This window comes from Calypte anna, chromosome 1 (genome assembly GCF_003957555.1).
Source record: "Calypte anna isolate BGI_N300 chromosome 1, bCalAnn1_v1.p, whole genome shotgun sequence".
Lineage (NCBI taxonomy): Eukaryota > Metazoa > Chordata > Aves > Apodiformes > Trochilidae > Calypte > Calypte anna.
This window is the reverse complement of record NC_044244.1, coordinates 178,628,808-178,649,694: the sequence shown is the minus strand read 5'-3', so window position 1 is coordinate 178,649,694 and position 20,887 is coordinate 178,628,808. Positions and strand designations below refer to the sequence as shown.

General features: G+C 39.3%; 1 protein-coding gene across 1 annotated transcript in view; it reads right to left on the bottom strand.

Annotated features, from left to right (window-relative positions):
* The window catches only part of ATP8A2 (ATPase phospholipid transporting 8A2), a 276,235-nt gene that overhangs the window by 25,304 nt on the left and 230,044 nt on the right, over window positions 1-20,887 (bottom strand). Inside the window, exon 33 of the mRNA XM_030458567.1 lies at window positions 4,230-4,318. Within this exon, the coding sequence (XP_030314427.1) occupies window positions 4,230-4,318 (89 nt within the window). The remainder of the gene's footprint in view (window positions 1-4,229; window positions 4,319-20,887) is intronic.

The following is a 20,887-nucleotide window of genomic DNA, read 5'->3' as shown; positions in this document are numbered from 1 at the left end:
AGCTGCACATTGGTTAATTAAATTCAAGTTCCTATAACTAGGAACATAGGCTAATGATTAGAGGGGTCTCCTCTTGGAAGAAGGAAAACTACTGTGATAAAAATGAGAAAGCTTTGAGCTTTTAATTCTTATCTTTACAGCTGACTTCACTATCGCACTCTAATTTGAGTAAATACATTGAAGTTTTGACCTTGAACTCATCTTTTCCCTTTTAAAGAGGCTACTCCTATCACTGCAAACTTGGAACACTGAACATGTCTGGAACTTTGACCAGTTTTCACATAGATGAGAACACAGAAATCCATGAGTTATTCCCTCTTTTCTAATGATGCATGTTCATCTTGCCATATACCTGAAGAGATATGTTTTCCTTTTTCCTTGTGGTAAATATTGAACTCTGAGTTTAACAGAACAGAGGCCAAGCAACAAAGTCCAATTAGTGCAGCACAGCACAAGCATTGACACGTCAGGGACACTGCAGTATTTTGTTAGTAGTGTGAAATGATTAAATATCTGGGCTCTGTCTGCTGTGGCTGAGTATGAATAAATCAACAGCAAACCTGCAGATCATTGCTATGCCCTGAGTGAGTCACCTCTTCACCTGGAAGAGCACTCATGGAAGAGACAGTAATTAAGTATTTATAAAAAGGGCCTGGGCTAAACTATCCATGTGTTTCTCCAAAAACAAATACTAAAATATAGTATTACAATTGTCTCAGAGTCTGGGCTTGCACCCATTAAAGTGAACTGTTAGCAACAGGGCTGGATAGCTTATGATGTTTTTACAATAGCACATTATTAACTTTTAATACACAAAAATATAGGCAGAAGTCTTAAGCTTTTACCTTTTATTTACAAGTGGCTCTGGATGCATGATCAGACCTCAACAAAATACAAGCTCTTGTGTTCCTGTACAGCTGAAATTTGATGCATTACATGAAGACAAACTCACCTTTCTCTCACAGACTGGGAGACTAAGATTATGGACCACAACAACAGGTAAAGGGCTATCTTTGTATTCTGAGTGGCCCATTCCCATCCAAGCCATAGAAGTACATGGCTTCACTTCATTACCCTAAGAGGATATTTAGGAGGTTCAGAAGGCTGGAATCTGCCATGGAGAGGCTACATTCATAAACTTTTCTCACACATGGTGGTACCTTTACTCTGGCTCATTATCCTCAATAATATTTTAGGAGTCTTAAGCTCCAGGGACTGGAAGTGTACACAAGGATGGGAAAGGCTCCTGATGCCTTCTCTATTATTTACAGTGCAGAGCTGGCAAGTACACCATGCTTCTCCTCTCACACTAAAAAAAGGACATGAAGATTCTGGTAATGACTGGAAGGCTCAGGAAATTTTTCACTGTAACACTAAGTACTGAACCATCAATTCTTAATAAATTCTTGCCCTCTTGCCTAATTTTGCTGCAATACGCTCTGCGTTTTTATGATTCTCACGTAGCTTTGTGGCTCAATTATTTTGGTATTTCCTAGCACCCGTGATACATATTCAAGTGACATGTGCCCACTGTGAGGAAGCAATCACCTTATAAAGTTCTGTTCATTTCAATGGTAGAACAGCTGGGACTTTTATAAAGCAAAAACCAAATTCAAACTAAGCCACTGATTTCAGGATAGTGGACCAAAATTTAAAATGTAGTATTTCAGACAAGTATTAATGATAAGCTTTCTTCTCTTGTTAAAGAGTTTTCCGTATTTCCTTGATTAACTTAAAAAGAAAAGTAAATTAAAGAGTTGGGAGTTGCAGATGGGAGATAAGAGATGCGTTGGTAACAAAGTGAACGTGTAGAAGTCACTCTTGCTTCCAATATTGCAAGTTTTGATAGTGGATGAAGCACAGCAGTTTAGAAAAAAATATTTGTATGGCTTTGAAACCCACTTTTCTTTCCTGTTAAACCTTCTTCCAGACAAAAACTCTGTACAGTATTTAGCTTTCTGTAAGTATTTTGTACTGAAATTAGGCATGTACTTTTTTGGTCACATGGATCCTCTTTCTGCAGACATATGCTTCGTGTCCAAAAGAAACTGAAAGGGACAAATTCCATGACTATGAGAAGACGGTGCTACTGGAATTTCGTTGTCAGATCCTGCTGACTTACAGACAGCAATGTGGTGTAACCACTGCTATGGAAATCTGCCTGTTGATTTCCAGAGGCCTTGGGCTCAAGTTTTGAATGGCAAGCCTCTTGGAAAGGAAACAGATCTCTACTCCTTCCATATGGCAATGCTGATAGCTGTGTCATTTCATTTATCCTACTTAAAATGTTAATGGTGTTGATTTTTCAGTTATGGGTTAAAAAAAGAGAAGTTCTGCTCAGAGAACAGATTTTTCACTTAATGTTGATAGGAGTCTCCTGTTTAAAATCTGTTGAGAAAATATCCAATATATCAGTCATGTACATTTGTTTTAAGAGCTTCACAATCTCTGTACATTCTTGGTCTGAACCACTGAAAGGATTATGTTGCTGATATTTCTCTAAGATTAGATTTCTCTAAAATATTAAAGAACCAGCTGAGTCAGTAACAGAGCTTGAAATGAGTAATAGCTGAGGATGAACCTGCCTTGGTCTGGCCTGTTTTACAATTCTTGAGTCATTTCTGCCAAGAACTGATAAGAGCAGAGGACAACCTCAGGACATCCAACTACCATGAAAACATCCCAGAAACTAAAGTGTCATCTTGGACATCTAAACACATTTTTGATTCCCAGTGCTGTGAACAGTTGAGCACATATTCAGCTTTAATCACAAAAGTAGTCCTACTGATTTCTAAGCAGGTATTTTTAGCTAATGCCTGACACAGGAGAAGGGCCTGTTATGCTAAATGAACTCTGAGGTTTTTTTCCAGAGCTTTAAAAAGCAGCTCATAGACACAGCTAAGTATATACATTTAAACATTTTGCCCTCAGCTCTATAATTTTAAAATAATTTTCAATTGCAGAAGTTTAATAAGTGTAAGAAAAAACCCTCTAGTATGCTAGATTATTAAATCATTCTTTGGCCCCAACAGAAATGTTGCATTATGATACCTAGTTTTAAATTTATCAGTGTAGCTCACAAAAATTAATAAGGAATAAAATAGGAAAACATTTAAGAAGTACATATTGATTGGTAGTTTTGCCTATAGTTTAATTTAGCTACACTGCCAACTCCATAGGAAGAGAAAAAGATTTTCAGATGTATGCATATGACCTGATTCATCCTTTTACACCCATGTCAGGTCTTTTCCAACCTAAATGATTCTATGATTCAAAGAATCTTCCTTGGCTGAATGACAGCTCATTCCTGGACTGAAGTGTTACCTGCTACCATGCTTTCACTACAAGCTTTTGTGACAAGTGACAAGCTAACCCATATTGCCTCCTCACACCAGCTAGGATCTGCCTTTTTGCCCTGGAGTTGGAATACCCTGGGTCCTCCTTGCATGGGGTTATTACATCTCTATGTAATAAAACTTTCTGGGTTGTGACATAGCTTTGCAGAGCAAAGGATGAAAGCTTTGGTGCTTAAGGGACTTAAAAGCAAAGTTAACGAAACACCAAGAATTCTAAATTAAAATGATACTCCTGAAATTAAAATTTCAATTGTAGAGATTGTAAATTGCTTCTCTCTAAATTCTTAAAACTGCTTGTTTTCTACAATGCTTTGAAATTTAAGAGTTTGAAAGAAAAGGATTACATAGGCTTGTATTTCACAAGGTTTGTACCTGCTCTCTGGGTAGGGAAAGAATCATTTAGGCTTTACTTCAACCAGAGTGCAGAGTACTGCTCTTCTCCCAGATAAGTTTTGGAAGACCCACTGCTGAAGGAGAACCCACAAAGCAGCTCAGGAGCAAATAGGAACTGACTGGGTATGGATTAGAGTGCCACATTTTTATTTTCTACCTAACCTTAAATAAATCGTTAATTATTAGCCCCCTTTTAGGAATAAGAAATCTCTAATGTCTGATTTAAACTTGCCTTTAACTAAATGGCAAACAACACAAATAATTGCAAGATTCTTTACTCAGATGTATCTTGACTCAGGTAAGGCTGCCTCCTTCAGATTCAGCAGTAACTGCATTCCCTCACAGTTCTGGTTGCATTTGCAGGTAAGAAATGAGTTCTTCTTCAGTCTGCTCAGAGGTCTCTTCCAAGCAATACTGGACTGGACACCATGTGTATAAGGGTAATTCCTACAACACTGAGAGGACTGGTTCAGGACTTACGCTGTCCATGCCACGTCTTTAACAAGGCACGCAGTGGGCACAAGAAACAAGCCAAACCAGAAGTATCCACATCTTAACACCATTCCAGCCTGTAAAGAAAACAAACAGTAAACAAATAATGAACATTCCCAGTCATTACATGTTAAGTGGTTGTTTACAAGGAAAAGGTGGAGTAATGGCATCAAACAGGTACTGCATCCATCATCTGAGTGATCTTGAAATGTGGTGGCAGTGTTAAAGTCTCACCAATCTTAACAGAAGAAGTTAGTCATACAATTAACAAAAAGCAATAGCATTTCTCATTGTGATTATTTCTTACTATCTCAAGTTCCTTAGAAATTTTTTAAGAAGTCCTTTGACCAAATCATCCACTGATATTAGTTTGTGGGTCTAAGCAAAGAGATTTTCACTCCTGAAGTGCACCATATAGTTAGCTTGAATTTTTAACTATCTTTTGTGTCATTTGCTTATTCTTTTTCTAGCCACTGTTCCAAATCTCAGAGCAGCATCAGACTGACCTAAAAAACAAAACAATACATTTTTCACTAAGATGTTTTGGTCATATTCCACTTAAATACAGCACTTCCTGTTCAAACTACTGCTGGCTGAAACCCAGTGTGAGAAAAATCAGCTCCTGCCCCACAAATGGCTTTTTTTTTTTTTCCACAAACAAAGAGCTCAAAGTTTATATCTGTGTTTTTCTCATTGTTGTAATGCTTGAAGTTCAGCTTGAAGTTTGGTAGGATTTGAGAAAGAAGATATCTGGAAACCCTGCAAGTCCCACCATGTATAAATAGCTATGGAACAATGTTAAAATATAGTAATAACTACCAAAAATGCTATCTTAGGTCATTAGAATCTTTCACAGATGAAATAATGGTAAGGCCAGCTATGCTACATGGACAGCCTGAGATGGTCTCACCACCTCTTGTATACACACACAGTTCCAGTAAGAATCATTTAAGTTCTCCAATACATTAGAAACAAGTATCTTTTTATTCTGTAATGACTCATGTACAGCACACAACTACAACAACCACTGAAAGGTATAAACAGCATTTCCAGTGGCTTGCCAGATTTTGCTCTCTTGCCAGTTACAGACACTGTAACATCCCTTCCCCCAAACCTTTACTTATCAGTATTTTCCATGCCACCTACAACATATCTACCAATATCTCTCTGTGTGCACTGCTGCTGATGGCAGGGAGGCCAAAAGTTGAGCTACACAACATGGAACCAAGTAAAATACCTCCTAGCCTTTGAAACACATTGTGAGAAGGCAAAATTTGTAATTACACCCGTTGTAAGACAAACATGGTTGATCACAACACAAGGACCTTCCCCCACTCACTAAAGCAAAACTTTAAAAACTTTGCATTGTCAGGACATCAACCAGCAGCATCCAGCATCTTCTCCCACTACTGACCTTCGTTTAAAGTTGTCCACCTCACAACTCAGTCATATTTAGCAGCAACTTGCCCTTGGATTGCCAAGTAGAGAGGACTTCAAAAAGCCTTTTTCACTTTTGAATGGTAAATCCTTCCATGTTGTTGCTGGACTGACAGTTCAGTGGTAAGTCTTGTACTGAAACCAAGAGCAAACTAGACTGCTAAAACATTTATGGACACTTTGCCACCCACACAGACTGCAAGCAAACACATTCCAGTCCCAGAATGAGCTCTCAGTTATTTGTGAGCCCTCGTGCCTACTTTCACATAAGAATACTAGAAGCATACAGGCAGTTTTGATCTATGCTTATTTAAGAAAAAGGATATACAGGAATAAAAGGGAAATTAACTTCATTATTAACCAAGGAGCCAAACTGTGGCAAAACATAATGAGAGCTATTCTCACTCTTTGTTTTTATTTGGCTGTGACCCTGCAAGTGCTAGCAAATTAATCACAGCAGCATTTCTACTGACCATCCTTCCACTGGCTGTGGTAATAAATGCTAAAAGAAGGTTCATAGTATTCTATATTCAGTTTTTGCTACTTTTGCTTCAAATAATTTAAGTTCCATTTTTTGCTTTTCTAGCTGAAAGCAACTCAACACACTTTCAAAGTGCAGAACAATCCGAGTGTGTGTTCAGTAGGCACTCAAATGCTATTATTGTTGTTATAAATGCTGACCTCTCAGTCAATGGCTAGGAATTTGGACATCTCATATGTTAAGCTCAACACCAAAAAAATGCCAAGCCAAATACTTTCTGTTTGCAGTTTTGCATTTTGCTGAAGTTTTGTTCTGTCCAAACCCCGCACCATAACAGTAAAGCTATTCATCTCCTCTGAACCCTGTCAGGCACTCACTATTGGGAAGTTTTTTTCCATATAAGCCTCTCCAAGATTTTATTCCATTCCTCATGGAGCTCATCTAGAAGGTTCCTTCCCTGCTCATCTCCAGTTTCCTCTAGGAGTTCCATGGCTGCTGAGCTGCATGGCAATGAACTGGTTTCTCTTGCATGCACAGCTCTGCCTCTGAACTCTGCCTCCTCTCCAGCAGGGTTACACCATCTGCACACAGGATGGGAGCAGCCCAGCAGAGGGATTCACTGGAAACCCCCTAACATGTTCTGGGGCCATCCACAGAGAGCATTATTGGGATGTTCAGCTTGGGGGATAAACGGCATAGAGGGCTGGGGTTCTGAACAGGAGCTATAGTAAGAACACCTATATATCACAAAAAGCCACTCCTCAGGCTTTACAGCTGTTGCTGTGCTCCATTCCAGCTGTTCAGCTACTCATGACAGCAGTGAAGACAGTGCTGCAATACATCTCCAAAGAAACATCACATCTCCATACCCACCCTTCAGCTGCCAGTTATGTCCCTCAGATAAGAAAAGTAGAGATATTAAACAGGAACAACCACCATTTAAAATCTTTTCCAGAAGGTCACAAGGAGGAGAAATAGTTTGTTTTTTAAACAAAATCAAAATTTGAACAGGTCTGTCATCACACAGGCCCCATGATACACAACTAGTTTTTACTCTGTCTGCTGATGTAAACATAAGTGACTACAACATCCAAAGCAAACTACCAGAAACCATTAATCACATGGCACCCCAAAACCACTTGAGACTAATGCAAGTCCTCCTGCTGAAGACATTACAGCCTAAACTACTACCATTAGTAGACTGTTTTCTAAGCACTGATGAGACTGTCACAATAAAATCACCAATTTGCTAAATATTTGCTAAAATGAAAGAATGGGAACAAGAAAAAAAAACAACTTAGCTCCAACTGTTTAAACTAAGGAGCAAAGAATTTAGGTCCCAATACCCTTAGCCTTCTGTAAACTGGTTTGCTTAAGGGTGGGTAGTACCTTTTCTTTTAAGAACTGCAAATAATAATAAAAAAATATATAGCACTGGCCAGCCAGAAAGACTAGAAAGATCTGCTCTGTGCTTGTATTTTAAAAAGACCAGGTTAACTCTTTTTCTGTTTTGTTTGGTTTTTGCTTGATTATTTAAGTCAAGGACATGCTCTACAAAAGCCTACTAAACAAGGAGTAGGTTGTTTAAAAAAAAAATCTTTTATTGCAATATAAATGTCGAACTCTTTTCTCCATTTCACTACTCTTTCTTAATATGCAAATAAGCATCATTCATAGTTTTACTTCTCTACCAACAGATGGTGCCAATATTTTCAACAGCTTTCAAGAAGCACAAGGCCATAAGTGGGGAAATGAGAGACACAGACTGTTATGGTAGTCTTATCAAAGCATGGTTAGACAACAACTGGAGACCAGTAAATGATTCAGACAAACAAAACAAGGTTCTCAATCACTGTGTATATTTCAAGAAAAGTGAGAAAAAAATTAAATTCATATATTGAAAAATAAAATATTTTTATTACTTCTTTTTTTCATATAACCATGCATCCTAACTAATAAAAATGGACAGCAAGTGCTTAAGATCATGATGGAAACAGCTGGCTTTATATTTACAGTGTGACAAAAATTATTAATGGAAGTGTGCCATGTGATCCTGATGATTCCAAAGTGTGCCTGTGAGTCCAAAGCGCACAGATAAGGACCCAGTAAGCTGCACAATTATAATTTTAAGTTCCAGCTTTTTACACTAGAGATCCAAATCCAACCTGCAAGTCAAGAGATCACAGCCAGGTTGCTTGGGTCCCCATCAGTCAAACACACGTGCTAGCATAACACTGCCTTTGGCAGCACTTGGGAAAGGAGGAAACAGGTAGAGGATGGCTATGTGATTATTGTGAGGGATTCACATGCGATAACACAAGAATTTTTCACTGCCATCACTAAGATACTACTGATGTAGGCATCTATGACACTGAAGGATCCAGCTGATGACAGATGAGTGGCTGGAGCTGCAAGTGCAGCTTTAGGACCCTTGGTCCTGTTGCTCCATCTGAAGTGTCTCAGTACCAAAGCAGAAAGCAGTGCATCACCAAGAGGCAGGTAACCCCACCTTAATGCAGGCATCTGAGATGTCCCAGGCAGACACGTCTGCCAATCCTCCATCAATTCCAGACTAGGGGCTTGTTGAGAGCACACCACTTGAGAAGAGCTAAAGATCCCAGATGGTCACTCTGCTCCCATTCCATCATAGGCAAGTCACCTGGAAACATGTTTGTTATTCAGCTGATGAGGAGAGTCTTTCTCAAAGTCTGCCTCAGCCCACCATCCTGAGGTGCCATTCCTAGGGTCTCAGTCATTTTCCCACCTATGACAGGGTACTGCTAGTTTGGGCAAAGAATTCCACTCCATTTATTTTCAAGTCTCAGTGCCTCATCTGATGGCAGGTTGTATGCACAAATATATCATTCTGCGTGGTCAGGCATTAATATTGGACACTGCAGCAATGCTCCTTCTTTACTCTGGAAACTTATTCCTAGGAAATACTGCCTTTCATTTGATCTGCAGCAATAGAGCTGATTCAGAAACTGTTCTAGAAGTCCAGGAAATACTTTCAGTAGAGTTAAACACACTCTTGAAACACAACAATCTTGAAATCATTCACTTTCAGTGATGTTACAGCTAAGACATACTTGTTGTAGGTTTTTTTAAATGCATTTCACAAGTAAATCCGAAGCCTAACTTCAGCAGAAAGAGGAAACAGATTCCATGCATGAAAAAGCTACCACAGGTTATGAATAATATCACTATGCAAACTCCCCTGTAAATATCTGATTCCTTTATATTGCTTGCAGACCAATACTCAGGCTTCTTTTCATTTAGAAAACTGCAGTGTGTAACCTCTGGGTCACTTAAGACTGAGTGTTTCAGTGTCAGCACTGGTTGGGTTTTGTGTTTCAGAAGACCTGGAAGTTTAACTTTGAAAGGATAAAATTACTAAATCCTTATCAAACAAGTGGCTGAATAGATCTTAAGTAGATGTAGGACTTGCCACACTAACAAGTATTCTTTCTCCTATTTTAAATTATTAATCAGCATTTGTTACACTCAGTCAAAACCTCTTACTTCTACTAGTTTATGTGGAATGATCAGTACCTCCACCCTATGCTGTTATATTATAAGAAATACACAAATTCTGTTATAACTACTGTATTATACAAGATCCTTGAAGTGTTACAAAGCCTATCTTCATGACCAAACATATTAAAACCCAAGTGCAGAAAGATGACAGGGTTTGCTCACAGTCACACAAACCAATTGCAAAGCTAGGTACTGTCCAAGTCCCTCAACTAAACCATACTACATGGAGGGTGAACCTAGTGGAGCCCAGTGAAATATAATCAATATCCAAGAATGCAGTCTCAAGGTTTTCCCCTGTGCATGTCGGATCATAATCTAGCCTCAACATTACTCAGTACTTAAGAACTTTTCCTGCTAAATTAACTGAGGACAGCTCCAGGCTGGACAGATTTACTGGATTCAGGGCCAACAGGTGTGATCCACATCTTTACCAGCTCTCTCTTCAACAAACATCTTGGCTGGAAATGTGCCCAAAGAGTAACCCTTTTGGGTTAGTGGCAAAGCATTAAAATAAGAGGCAAAAGAATTTGATTTCCTCTCCTGCTTATACCACTGGGATTAAGGAGTAAGAAGAAATCAGTGGAGTTCTACCTCTGAAAGGTTGGCTGGATGTTTCCATGTCTGAAATAAAGATGTGCAATGTTTTCCATAATGTAAGAGTTTTCATTCTAAAATGACTCAGATGAAAACAATGATCTCACTGGCTGGCTGGATTTAACACAATGACACATTGGTCCAGTCTCAAACCTATTTCCTCCCTCTCCCAGTCTCCACTCGTACAGCCATATCCCCCTTGAGGGCAGTAAAGAAGGAAAGAAAAAAAAAATCAGATACCTCACTCAGATGTTTTACCTCTTTCCCCTTCTTTTGCCAGTCATACTTAAAACCATATGGAAGTCAGCTAAGAAATCTATCCACTGACTAGATTCCATCAAGCTTATCAGCAACTTTAATGTAGCACCTGATACAAAAGTAGGGAGGGACAACAGGAACTGTACTGTGAGCAAGAAGAAAAATGCCAGCACAATATCACAAAGCCATATATTTGGCATTCCTAGTAAAGTCCAAGATATTTTGAGACACAGGTCTCAGTCAAGAGGCTTTTTGTTAACGAAGTTGCTGGCTAAAAAAGAAAGCATGAAAATACAAACTAAAGTACAGCAAGCCCCAAAAAATCTAATGGCAACTTAAAATAGACAGGCACTTGCAGGAAGGTCTTTCATAACCAGAAAATTCCAGGAACTGGCAATACAAAGCTACAAAACCAAAAATCAGTAAATTAGAGGGGGAAAAAAAAACCCAAAACAATCAACTTCATATACACTGCCATGATTTTGGAGAAAACAGGTAGAGCTATATCACCTCAGAAACACAGTGAAATCCTCAGATCTTCCACTTCCTTTAGTTTTTCTTGTTAGGGTCTATTTTTCCATAGTAGAGAAATACAGAAAGTTAGCAACTTTTTAAAATTCTATTTCTTAATGTAATCTACAAAAATTAATCTTTAATACATAAATTAATATATCATTGGCCAAATGTGTCCCAAAGGGATGTAAGCTCTGCTTTGTGCTAACTGAAATATATTCTATATATGCAGCTTTGCCTGAGAAAAAAATTACTATATCTCATTAGTTAATTAGTATACAAGACTACCAATTAAACAAGAAGCCTGCCCATGTTACTCTCCATTTTTAATCTGATAGCAGAGAATTAAGAAAATTAATCAGATGGTGTTTTAATTTGATTTTATGGTTCACCAGCAGTGTAAACTTTCATGCAATTTGATGCATCCTCTCACTTCTTTTTCATTATTGATTACATTAACCTCAACAAAAAGTGTAAATGAGGGTTTCTTTGAAGTAGTCTTGAGAAGACTGTTGGTTAAAAATTAGTAGTAAAATAACACTTGATGTAAATGGATCTAACAAATTCCTGAAAAATTGTTACAGAAAACTCTCTCAAAGTGGATGAAATACCTCAGTAAATCTTTAGGTTAATGACACCAGGCTCTAATTATTCCTCCTGGTTTAGAAAATGTCTACGAATATAATTCTATATATTAGAGTGAGCTCCCTTAGCACAAATTATATTTACTGAATATAAGTAATTCCTTCCTTAACTCATGTTCTTGTGGACCATGAACACCTTTAAAAAATAACTGATTCAAAGGACACTGTTGATGGCACTCCAGAATTATTTTTTCTCACCCAAGCCCAATACTGCTCTGAATTAGAAGATAGATTGGGTTGTCTGAGAGGTCTCCAATTAGACAGTTGTGCAACACAATATCATCTTTTATATTTCAGTTTAAGATGAACTCACACTTAAGGATGTGTACGAGCAAGCCTACTCTGCATATAAAGAGGAACCTACACATTGTGTTTCTCCTTTTTAAAAAATGTTCAACATGTAACCACTCTTGTTTGGTGCCTGTAACTTTTTCTGTGCATGTTTGAATAGTAACCACTCTTGTAGAGTAGCTGACCTTACTAAGGAAGTGTGCCTTTATCATGAAAGCTGCAGGGGAAAAAATACATTTACAGAACACACCTTTGAATTTAAAATGCCAAGGCAGCAATTATGTTTAGCAGAAGTCATTCTTTGCCAGTGAAGATGCAAGGTACTTGTACAATCTGCCAAATCACACCTACACAGGGAGTCAGAACCTTTGAATTTTCCACCTTCGTGTGCTGAAATCTTCCAAATGTGCTTCTGCAACTGCACAGACTTCCTCACATAAAGCACACTTGTTTCAAGAATACTCCATCCTCCTCAGTAAATAGCATTCCTGAGTAAAAAGGTACTCTACTAAGAACAAAAATGTCACTTCCAGAAACCCTCATCTATTTTCACCTCTGCCATGGTTTCCTGGTATGAATTTGGGTATGTGACAAAAAAATTCAGAGAAAACAGAAAATATGGTCATAGAATGGTCTGGGTCAAAAGGAATCCAAACCCTCTGCCATGGGCAGGGACACCTTCCCCTAGACCAGGTTGCTCAAAGCCCCATCCAGCCTGGCCTTGAACACTTCCAGAGAGGGGGTGCCCACAACTTCCCTGGGCAACCTGCACCCGTGTCTTACCACTCTCACAGGAAACAGTATCTTCATAATGTTTAATCTAAATCTACCCTCTTTTAGCTTAAAACTGTTCCTCATCGTCCTACCACTACATGCCCTTACAAAGTCCCTCTACAGCTTTCTAGAAGGCCCCTTCATGTCCTGGAAGGCTGCTATAGGATCTCCCTGGAGCCTTCTCCAGGCTGAACAACCCCAACTCTCAGTCTGTCTTCATAGGAGAGGTGTTCCAGCCCTCTGATCATCTTCATGTCCCTCCTCTGGACTTGTTCCAATGGTCAATGTCACTGGTGTGTTCTGTAAAATTTTTAAACAACCATTTAAATTGTATATTGAATGATAGCTTTTTGTTATTAGTATCAAATAATACTTTTCACATTTCCCAGTTTTACGAACTTTTTAAAAAAGTCATCTTTGACGTCTGCATTTATTATTTTTCTATTTGTTTTGCCACTGACTGCATATTTGTGCATCTTCAGAGGACATATTAAAAAAGAAAGCATAAAACATATTAACTAAGCTACACTATTAAATATTTCAGGAATGTATAAATAGGTATCTATCCACTAGCCCAATCTGAACAATTTTGTCTTCCAATTGAAGCTGCTGACCAAACTCAAGTTCCATAACACATACAAAGATCTGGATTGCCCCCTGGCAAAACCTTCATCAGTGTCAGTTAAAATGCTATTCTCCAAGCTGTCCCCACATCTGGCAAATAAGATGACTTTAGCAAGACTGCTGGTCTCTAGGGCACAGATTTAGCAATTTAGATGGGGCACACAGACACCTATGTTTGCAGGCAGCTTGTCAGCAAACACTGCAACTCTACACATGGGTTGCTGCTTGCAGTAAGCTATAGCACTGAAACCCACGGATGGAAAGCACTGTGCATTTTGGTATTTTGTTTTTAATTTATTTCCCGAGATGATTTGAGATTAAGCTTACCAGGACAGGATTACTCCCTGTATCCTACATCTTGCAGATTCCTTGATAACTCAAGAATTCCAGAAAATGGCTGATAACCATATAACATGAATCAAAGCAGCTGTAGTAACTGTGAGGCTCACAAAAGTAGAACTTTTCCAGTTTTTCAAACTGGGGTATAGGCCTATAGATCAATGAGCAGGTTGATCTCTTAAAGGAGTAATTAGTAGCTGAAAGTACATCACTTCAATAAAGAAGGCTCTACATTCTTCAAAACTCAATTTTATAGATCTTCATCTGTTCTTAATCTTTCTAACAATGGTTGATGAATCAGGTAACAGTCATTATTTCCCCATGCTGTATTTCTCCAGGAAGAGCAGTTTACTAGCTCAGTCACAACATATTCACCTAGGATTGTACCTTCAATCAATCATTATGTTCTTAAAGGATATTCTGAATTCAGTTAGCTCAAAGTTTTCTTTATTGTCATACTATCTCTCAAAGTCCCTAAGGACTCTGGGCTATTTTAGCTCAACAGCAGTTCAACTCAGATCAATGGTGTCTTATCACAAATGGGTACTTTTTCTCATAAAACCTTGCTTTTTTTCCTTAATTTCTATTCCCAGAGCAATTTACTTCATTGCTTGAGCACATAATAACCATTTCATACCACTGCCATATCTTTGTGCCTTGTATTATCACATACAAAGTATGTCTGCAATGATTCACATCAAACCCTGGAGATGCAGCCTATTTCTCCTTTCTTCCTTTGACCCTTTGCTGAAACCTTCCTTAAGAGCAGCACGATATAGCAGTGATTTACATAAATTCTCTTTTCCACATAACATCACAAACCACAGCTACAGATGCCTGCTCTGAACTTGTATACAAATGAATTGCAGCCAAAAGTTACCTTCCCAACCCACTGAGATGCCTGACAAGCCTCAAGGGTATGAGTGCATTATCTGATGTCTGTAGGGGATGCCTTGTACTATGGCACATCTTCTGCACTGCTCGGTCTCAGTCACCTTGTGCCACCACTATCACTCCACAGGTGGCTGATTCCTGAGCATATTTAAAACATGGGAAGCCAGAGACAACCCTAACAGCTGACAATAGGTAGTTCCACAGGAAACACTTCCTTAATCATAAAACAGCAACAAAACCTCAAGAGAATCACAAGTGCTAGCCCGAGGTGAAGAGGCTCTCCTGGAGGCCTGGTCCCAGGGAGGCAGCATGGTGGCTGCTGGGGGGCAAGGCAGGCACAGCAGCCTCTCTGTAGCTGTGCACGAGGCCACACAATTTTAAGAGACCCATATTGCCAGCTTCTGTGTTGGGAAGAACGCTGTTGAAGTATGACACCGTTTGGTGCACTTAAACTTTATTTCATTATATTGATTTATGCTTTCCCTGTAATTAAAAGGTACCAGGAAAACATTTGGTTTTAATTCGGATACTCAAACCTGCTGAGACTCCTCAGCACAGGTCCAGCCAGCCCTGCCTGCATCTCCACAATGAATGACTTCCGCAGACGCGCCAGCTGAACCCCCCCGAATCCTTCCCCCTAATCCCTGACATCTGCTCTGTGTCCCGGCCGTGGGGGGACCCGCTGGCCCCCGCTGGCAGCCCGGCCACAGATGAGTAAACACCTCAGCACCCGTGTTGGGCTGCCCTGTGATTTCAGCTGAGAAGTCTGGACGTGGCGCACGGTTCTCATTTAAAGCGTTTGCAGCGCCGAGGAAACACCTGCTAAGCAGCTATCCAACATAAATTTACCACGAGTCTTTTAAGAAAGAGAAAAACCTGATTGACAGCAGCAGTACTAAATCTGACAGCAGCAGAATTCAAAGCCCTGTTACCAAACCCCGATCAGTCAAATATATAAACAGCACCAGTTTTCATTTTGGGGTAACAGTTACTATTTCATTCTCATCTTCCAGTTAAAATATATGCTCTTCACACTGGAAGACTTGAGTTTGACCTCTTTTGACTGGGTTTATTTTCTTGTGTGTGCAGAAATCCTACAATGCCACATTATGTTCAGTTTTAAAAGAAATACTTCCATACGGTTACTCTTTAAAATAATGTCAGCATTGTATCATAATGAACAGTTTTTAAATGTTTGTCTTGCTAGTGAAAAAGATGGATGGTGATAATCTGCTGAAAGCCTGGAAGGTAAGTGAAAATCAGTAACTTTAGAATTAATGTCCTAGAAGTACTGAGATTTTCCAAACCCACATCAGTAACATCTGAGGCAACCCCCAAAGTCTTTCAAGTCTTTGCATAAAGACAACCGACATCTATCAAAAGCTTCCCAGCAATCTTTTAATTTAAACCATTGTCTTCCCTCTTCAGGGACTCTGAAGTTTACCTAGGTCAACGGTGGCCTCCCCTTCCTGTGTACACATCTGACCAGAGATCACACTGAATGCCACTTACTAATGACTGTGGTATTTTTCAAGAACATTTAAGCAACTTCAGAGCATGGGTCACACTCCTAATCAAGTAGAACAAGACCAAACATTTGCAATATTTTACATTTCCTACTTTTTTTTCCCCAAGAAAAAGTCCGGGCAGGGCACAGGTGGCTGCATAATTTCTTTGTGTGACCCAGAAATACTTCTCCACCAGATAAACTTTGTTCATTCAGATTTCCAAATTCTGCTTCGCCCAGCTTAACTGAGTCCATTACCAGAGCTTCAGAAAATAAGGTACCACAGGATAAGGGGGAAAAGTCCTTGAACAGGAGAGTAACCAGTTCGGTAACACAAACCCAGCAGTAGAATTGCAAATGTGGTGGTTTAAATGGAAAGAGATCATCAGGGGAGTTCTACAGATGTCTGTGCTATGATTTGTGACAACCAAGATATTCACAGATGGTCTAGGGCAGGGGTGAATAGCAAGGCAACAGTTTCAGAGGATACCACCCTCCCGTGGACTAACCAGAAAGAATGGCAAAGGCATTTTTCATGCAGGAAAATAAAATTCAGTCTTTTAGTGAGAAGTGATAGACATGAAGAAAAGTGATAGTAGTAATAGTCAGCTGAAGGCCAAAGAATGCAATCCTATTAATCCAGCGGTCCAAAATAGCAAACTGAGTGTTAGGATTTATCAGGAATGGGATAGAAGAAACAGTAACATTCTGGTGCTATAAAAAGCCCAAAACTGTGCTTCACGTTCATGCTCCCTTGATTCCAACAAGAACACTGAATAATTAGAAAATGTTTAGAGGAAAGGCAACAAAACTAACTGGAGTATGACATGGCTTCACTATGAATAATGACTAAAGCAATGACCTTCTTTTCTTAGGAACACTGAGAAGGGTGAGACTATATAAATGCCTGTAAAGACAAGAAGGACAGAAAGCAGATGAACAGGATAACTGCTCCTTTTTTATTCCAATACAAGGACTGGGGAGACCAGATCAGACAGCCAGTGTCAGATTCAAAGCCAGTTAGAGATAATATGCATTCACATATACAGTGTAGGATTCCCTGCAGGTTGCCTTGGACCAGAGAGTGATCACAGTACTTGAAGAGCGTAAATTAAAATTACAGCAGAAGAAAAAACCATTGAGGATTAACAAACGCAAAGGTATTGTTACTGGGTGTTGAAATCCCCGAGCTACTTGGAGCTGGGAGACTACATCACAGAAGAACCATTATATGCTTCTTATTCTTAAACTCTTCTTAATCATCTGCCACTGGGCACTGTCACAGCCAAGCCAGTAAGCTAAATACCCATACCAGCAACACATTTGCATTATTTAGATTGCACTGGCTGGACAGTGCAGGTGTAGGAAACAACAAGAGTGCCAGGAAGAAAGCATTTTTTCTCTGTTGTGAAAGACAGAGAGGATATGTAAAAGAGAAGGCCCAATTCCCTTGACACTGCACAGCACAGCCCATTCTTATTTTGCCATCTCCCAGATCCCCCTGCTCCCTCAACCTTCTGCAACCCACTCCTTCATTGTTCTCACACTACTTTTTGTAATCTCAATTTTGTGTTCATCCTTTGGTGGTGACACTCAGTGAGACCCAGCCTGCTGTAAAGCCTCACCTTCTCAAGGTGAACAGAGTTGATAGTTCTCTGGCCCAGTCACCAGCCATTATCTGGGAGATGCTGTTTTCCAAAAGACAAACCCTTACATAAAAAGTATCTGAATAAATTTCTTCTAACCCACAGAGCATGTGTAAGGTCTTCTGCATGGGTACCTAACAGGCATTCTAGTGAACGACCCTGCTGTCTCAAAAAGGAGGCCATGTGGCATAGTTACACATCACTCCTTTTCTCCTCACTTTCCAACAGAGGAAACCAAGGCTCCATGCACACAAGAGCTGGGATTTGACCAACTCCTCTCAGTCAGACAATGTAGACACCAGTCTCAGTGATACTTGGATCCATCACAGAAGTTCTTAAAAGCTTTTTGTTTTGTTTAACAGACAAGTAAAGTAAACTAAACTGATGATAAAGCAATGTGCATTTCAGTCAAGAAGTGAAAGGGAGAAAGGTAACCTGAAGGCAGACGTGGGTTATGTAGAGTGCCTAAAAAACATTTTAGTGGAAGAAGAGCAATACTGAAGTGCCAGGCTTTAGCACTCACCTCCTTCAAAAGTGACAAACTTTCAGCCCACTAAATCACACATTGTGGGCAGCTTGTGCCTTACTATTTAAACTTTATTGCAAAATGAGACTTTGCAATCCCTTCCAGGGAACAACTCCCTTTCCAACAAACAAGTAAGCACAGCTATAGGGAAGGGTTCAATATTCAAAAGATTATCATAGCATCATCTCCTCCTTACAAACACCCTTTCCAGCTGATGTAGGGCCAGCCTCCTATGAATAGGGGTGACTCGGAGCACATTATGAGCCTCCCAATCAAAAACCTCTCTCTCTTTGGAGACAGCCTCACAGAGAGAGAGAGAGGAGGATGCCAAGAATCCAGACTGCACAGGAAAACGCTCAAAAATCAAATCCCACAACCATACATAATTGAGTAATCCAGATTTTGGCTTACTCAGATTTATGAGAACCAAAATAGCATTTCAAATGCTTATTTTTTCTCTCCTTTAAGCTCAATTAAACTTGACTTATGCTCAGAAGCCTATTGAATTTGAGACTTAATTTTTAAGATAATTGACCTGGAGAGCTTTCCTAACTCTTCTGCCCTTAAAGTATACCCCAAGTTCATTCACTCTTTTTTTAATTACAAGCTTGGCAGCAACATGGAAATTATAACAGAGGAAAATATTTTAATATTTTTCTTCTGAACTAGCTGATAAGACACCAAACAGTTTCAACCTCACTTGTCAACTCAAGGGGTCCTCCTGTGAGGTCCAAGCTTAGGTGAGATAGAAGTTTTCACTTACAGGTTGTGTTCTGCTGTTTCTCTCCCAGCTCTGAAATCAGGGCTTTCTGAAAGGGCTCCTGGCTCCCAAAGTAAGCCTATTTGCTACAGGCAGCAGAAGCATTAACAGTGCTCATTATAGTCCTCAAAAAGCTGGAGCTATTCTGCAACTGACAGGAAAAATATGAGCTTCCAACACAAACAAATGCATCCAATAGCTTCTTGGGTCTCTGATCAGGCCAGGAATTTGCCAAGAAAAAATAATCTGGACTATTTGTGATTCAGTTCTCTTGTCCCACTTCCAAAACTTCCTCAAGTCATCAGGGAAGTATTGCTGAAGAAGAAAAGATGGTTAAAACTCAGTACAGCAAGAAGGTAGCACCAGGCTAATGAAGTCATTCTGCTTTTGCACAGGCAAAAAAGGACTACAAACCTGTGCAGCAGGAAGGAAAAAAAAACCAAAACCAAATAGAACTCTGAAGCCGAATACTACAATATTTTTTGCTGCTGTTTTTACATTCTCAATCATTACGAAATAATCCAAGAGAAAAAAAATAAACATAAAGGCAGTGTGGCATGGAAAGGAGGATATAGTTATGGGAAGATTTAGAGCTCCAATTCCCTGTTAATGGTTTAGATGCATTCAGATGGGATATGGTTCTAAAGCTCCAGGGATTCACACATCCCTGCCTCAATTCAAGGCACTAATAACCAATCAGTAGTTTAGATAAGACTCTATAAATATTTACAAATTTTAATCTTTCGAGTGCCAAGAATAACATTTCCCTTCATGTCCTTGTCTTTCCCACAGCAACAATACTGAGATGTCTCATCTGGCATTGTTGGCATCAGCACAATGTCAGGTGGTTTTAGTAGTGGCAGTCAATTAACTTGAAAAGTTACATCTAATTGATCCATTTCCTGCTCTGATAAACAATTGTAAACAAATCCTTCTCTTCAAAGGAGGAGCTTTGTTCACAAATTAAAAAGGGAAAGGGGCCACTTGATGCATGCAAGCCATGGCTGTGTCAGGGGTTTTATTATAAACACCATTTTTAGGGCTCTGAATAAGTGATGCAATGTTAAATATAATAAGCCTAATTCTTTGTCAGTTTACTGTGACAGTAGTGCTTTCTCCACAACAGTCTTTGCCTTTTTTTTTTCTTTTTTTTTTTAAAAAAACCAACTTCTTCACTATTACTGACACCAGTGCGTGTGCATATTTCCATTGTTTTGATTTTCCTAACCCTTATTCAGCCTTTCTACTTCATGCTCATTTTTGGCACAGGAAGTTCACAACCTCCCTTCATTTATGCTTTAGTCAGGTTTAGGGTCTGATTGCTGCCCCTCAGCAGAATAACAGCCTCAGAAGAAAAACAAGAGCTAAATCAATTCTGGTTCCTGTGTGTAATTCCCACCCTGGACAGACACCCACCCCCACTGACAAGCATGCGTTTTGTGGTCCTTTTGCAAACCTTTTAAAATGTAGCCAGGGAAGAATTTCGGTGCAAACTTTAGGTGTTTATGCTCATTTAAAAGAGGACAAAACACAGTTACTTGCAGTTTATCAACTGCTCCAACCCTCACTGAAAAGTCATGCTACTAGCTATCCTTTACACTGTCCATCCCCTCATCCGTGATTTTGTTTTTTATCCACAGAGTAGAAACTGACACAATGATTAAGATAGCTGCTTGTTCTAAATGATTTCCAATCCAATGATAAGGCATGTTTAAGTTATTTCTCAATTATGTTCTCCTCTGGAATAGGAACATAAATTTTTCAATTAAAGGAATTAAAATTGCCACTGTCATTTCACTAGCAAAAGCATTTTTAAAAGCA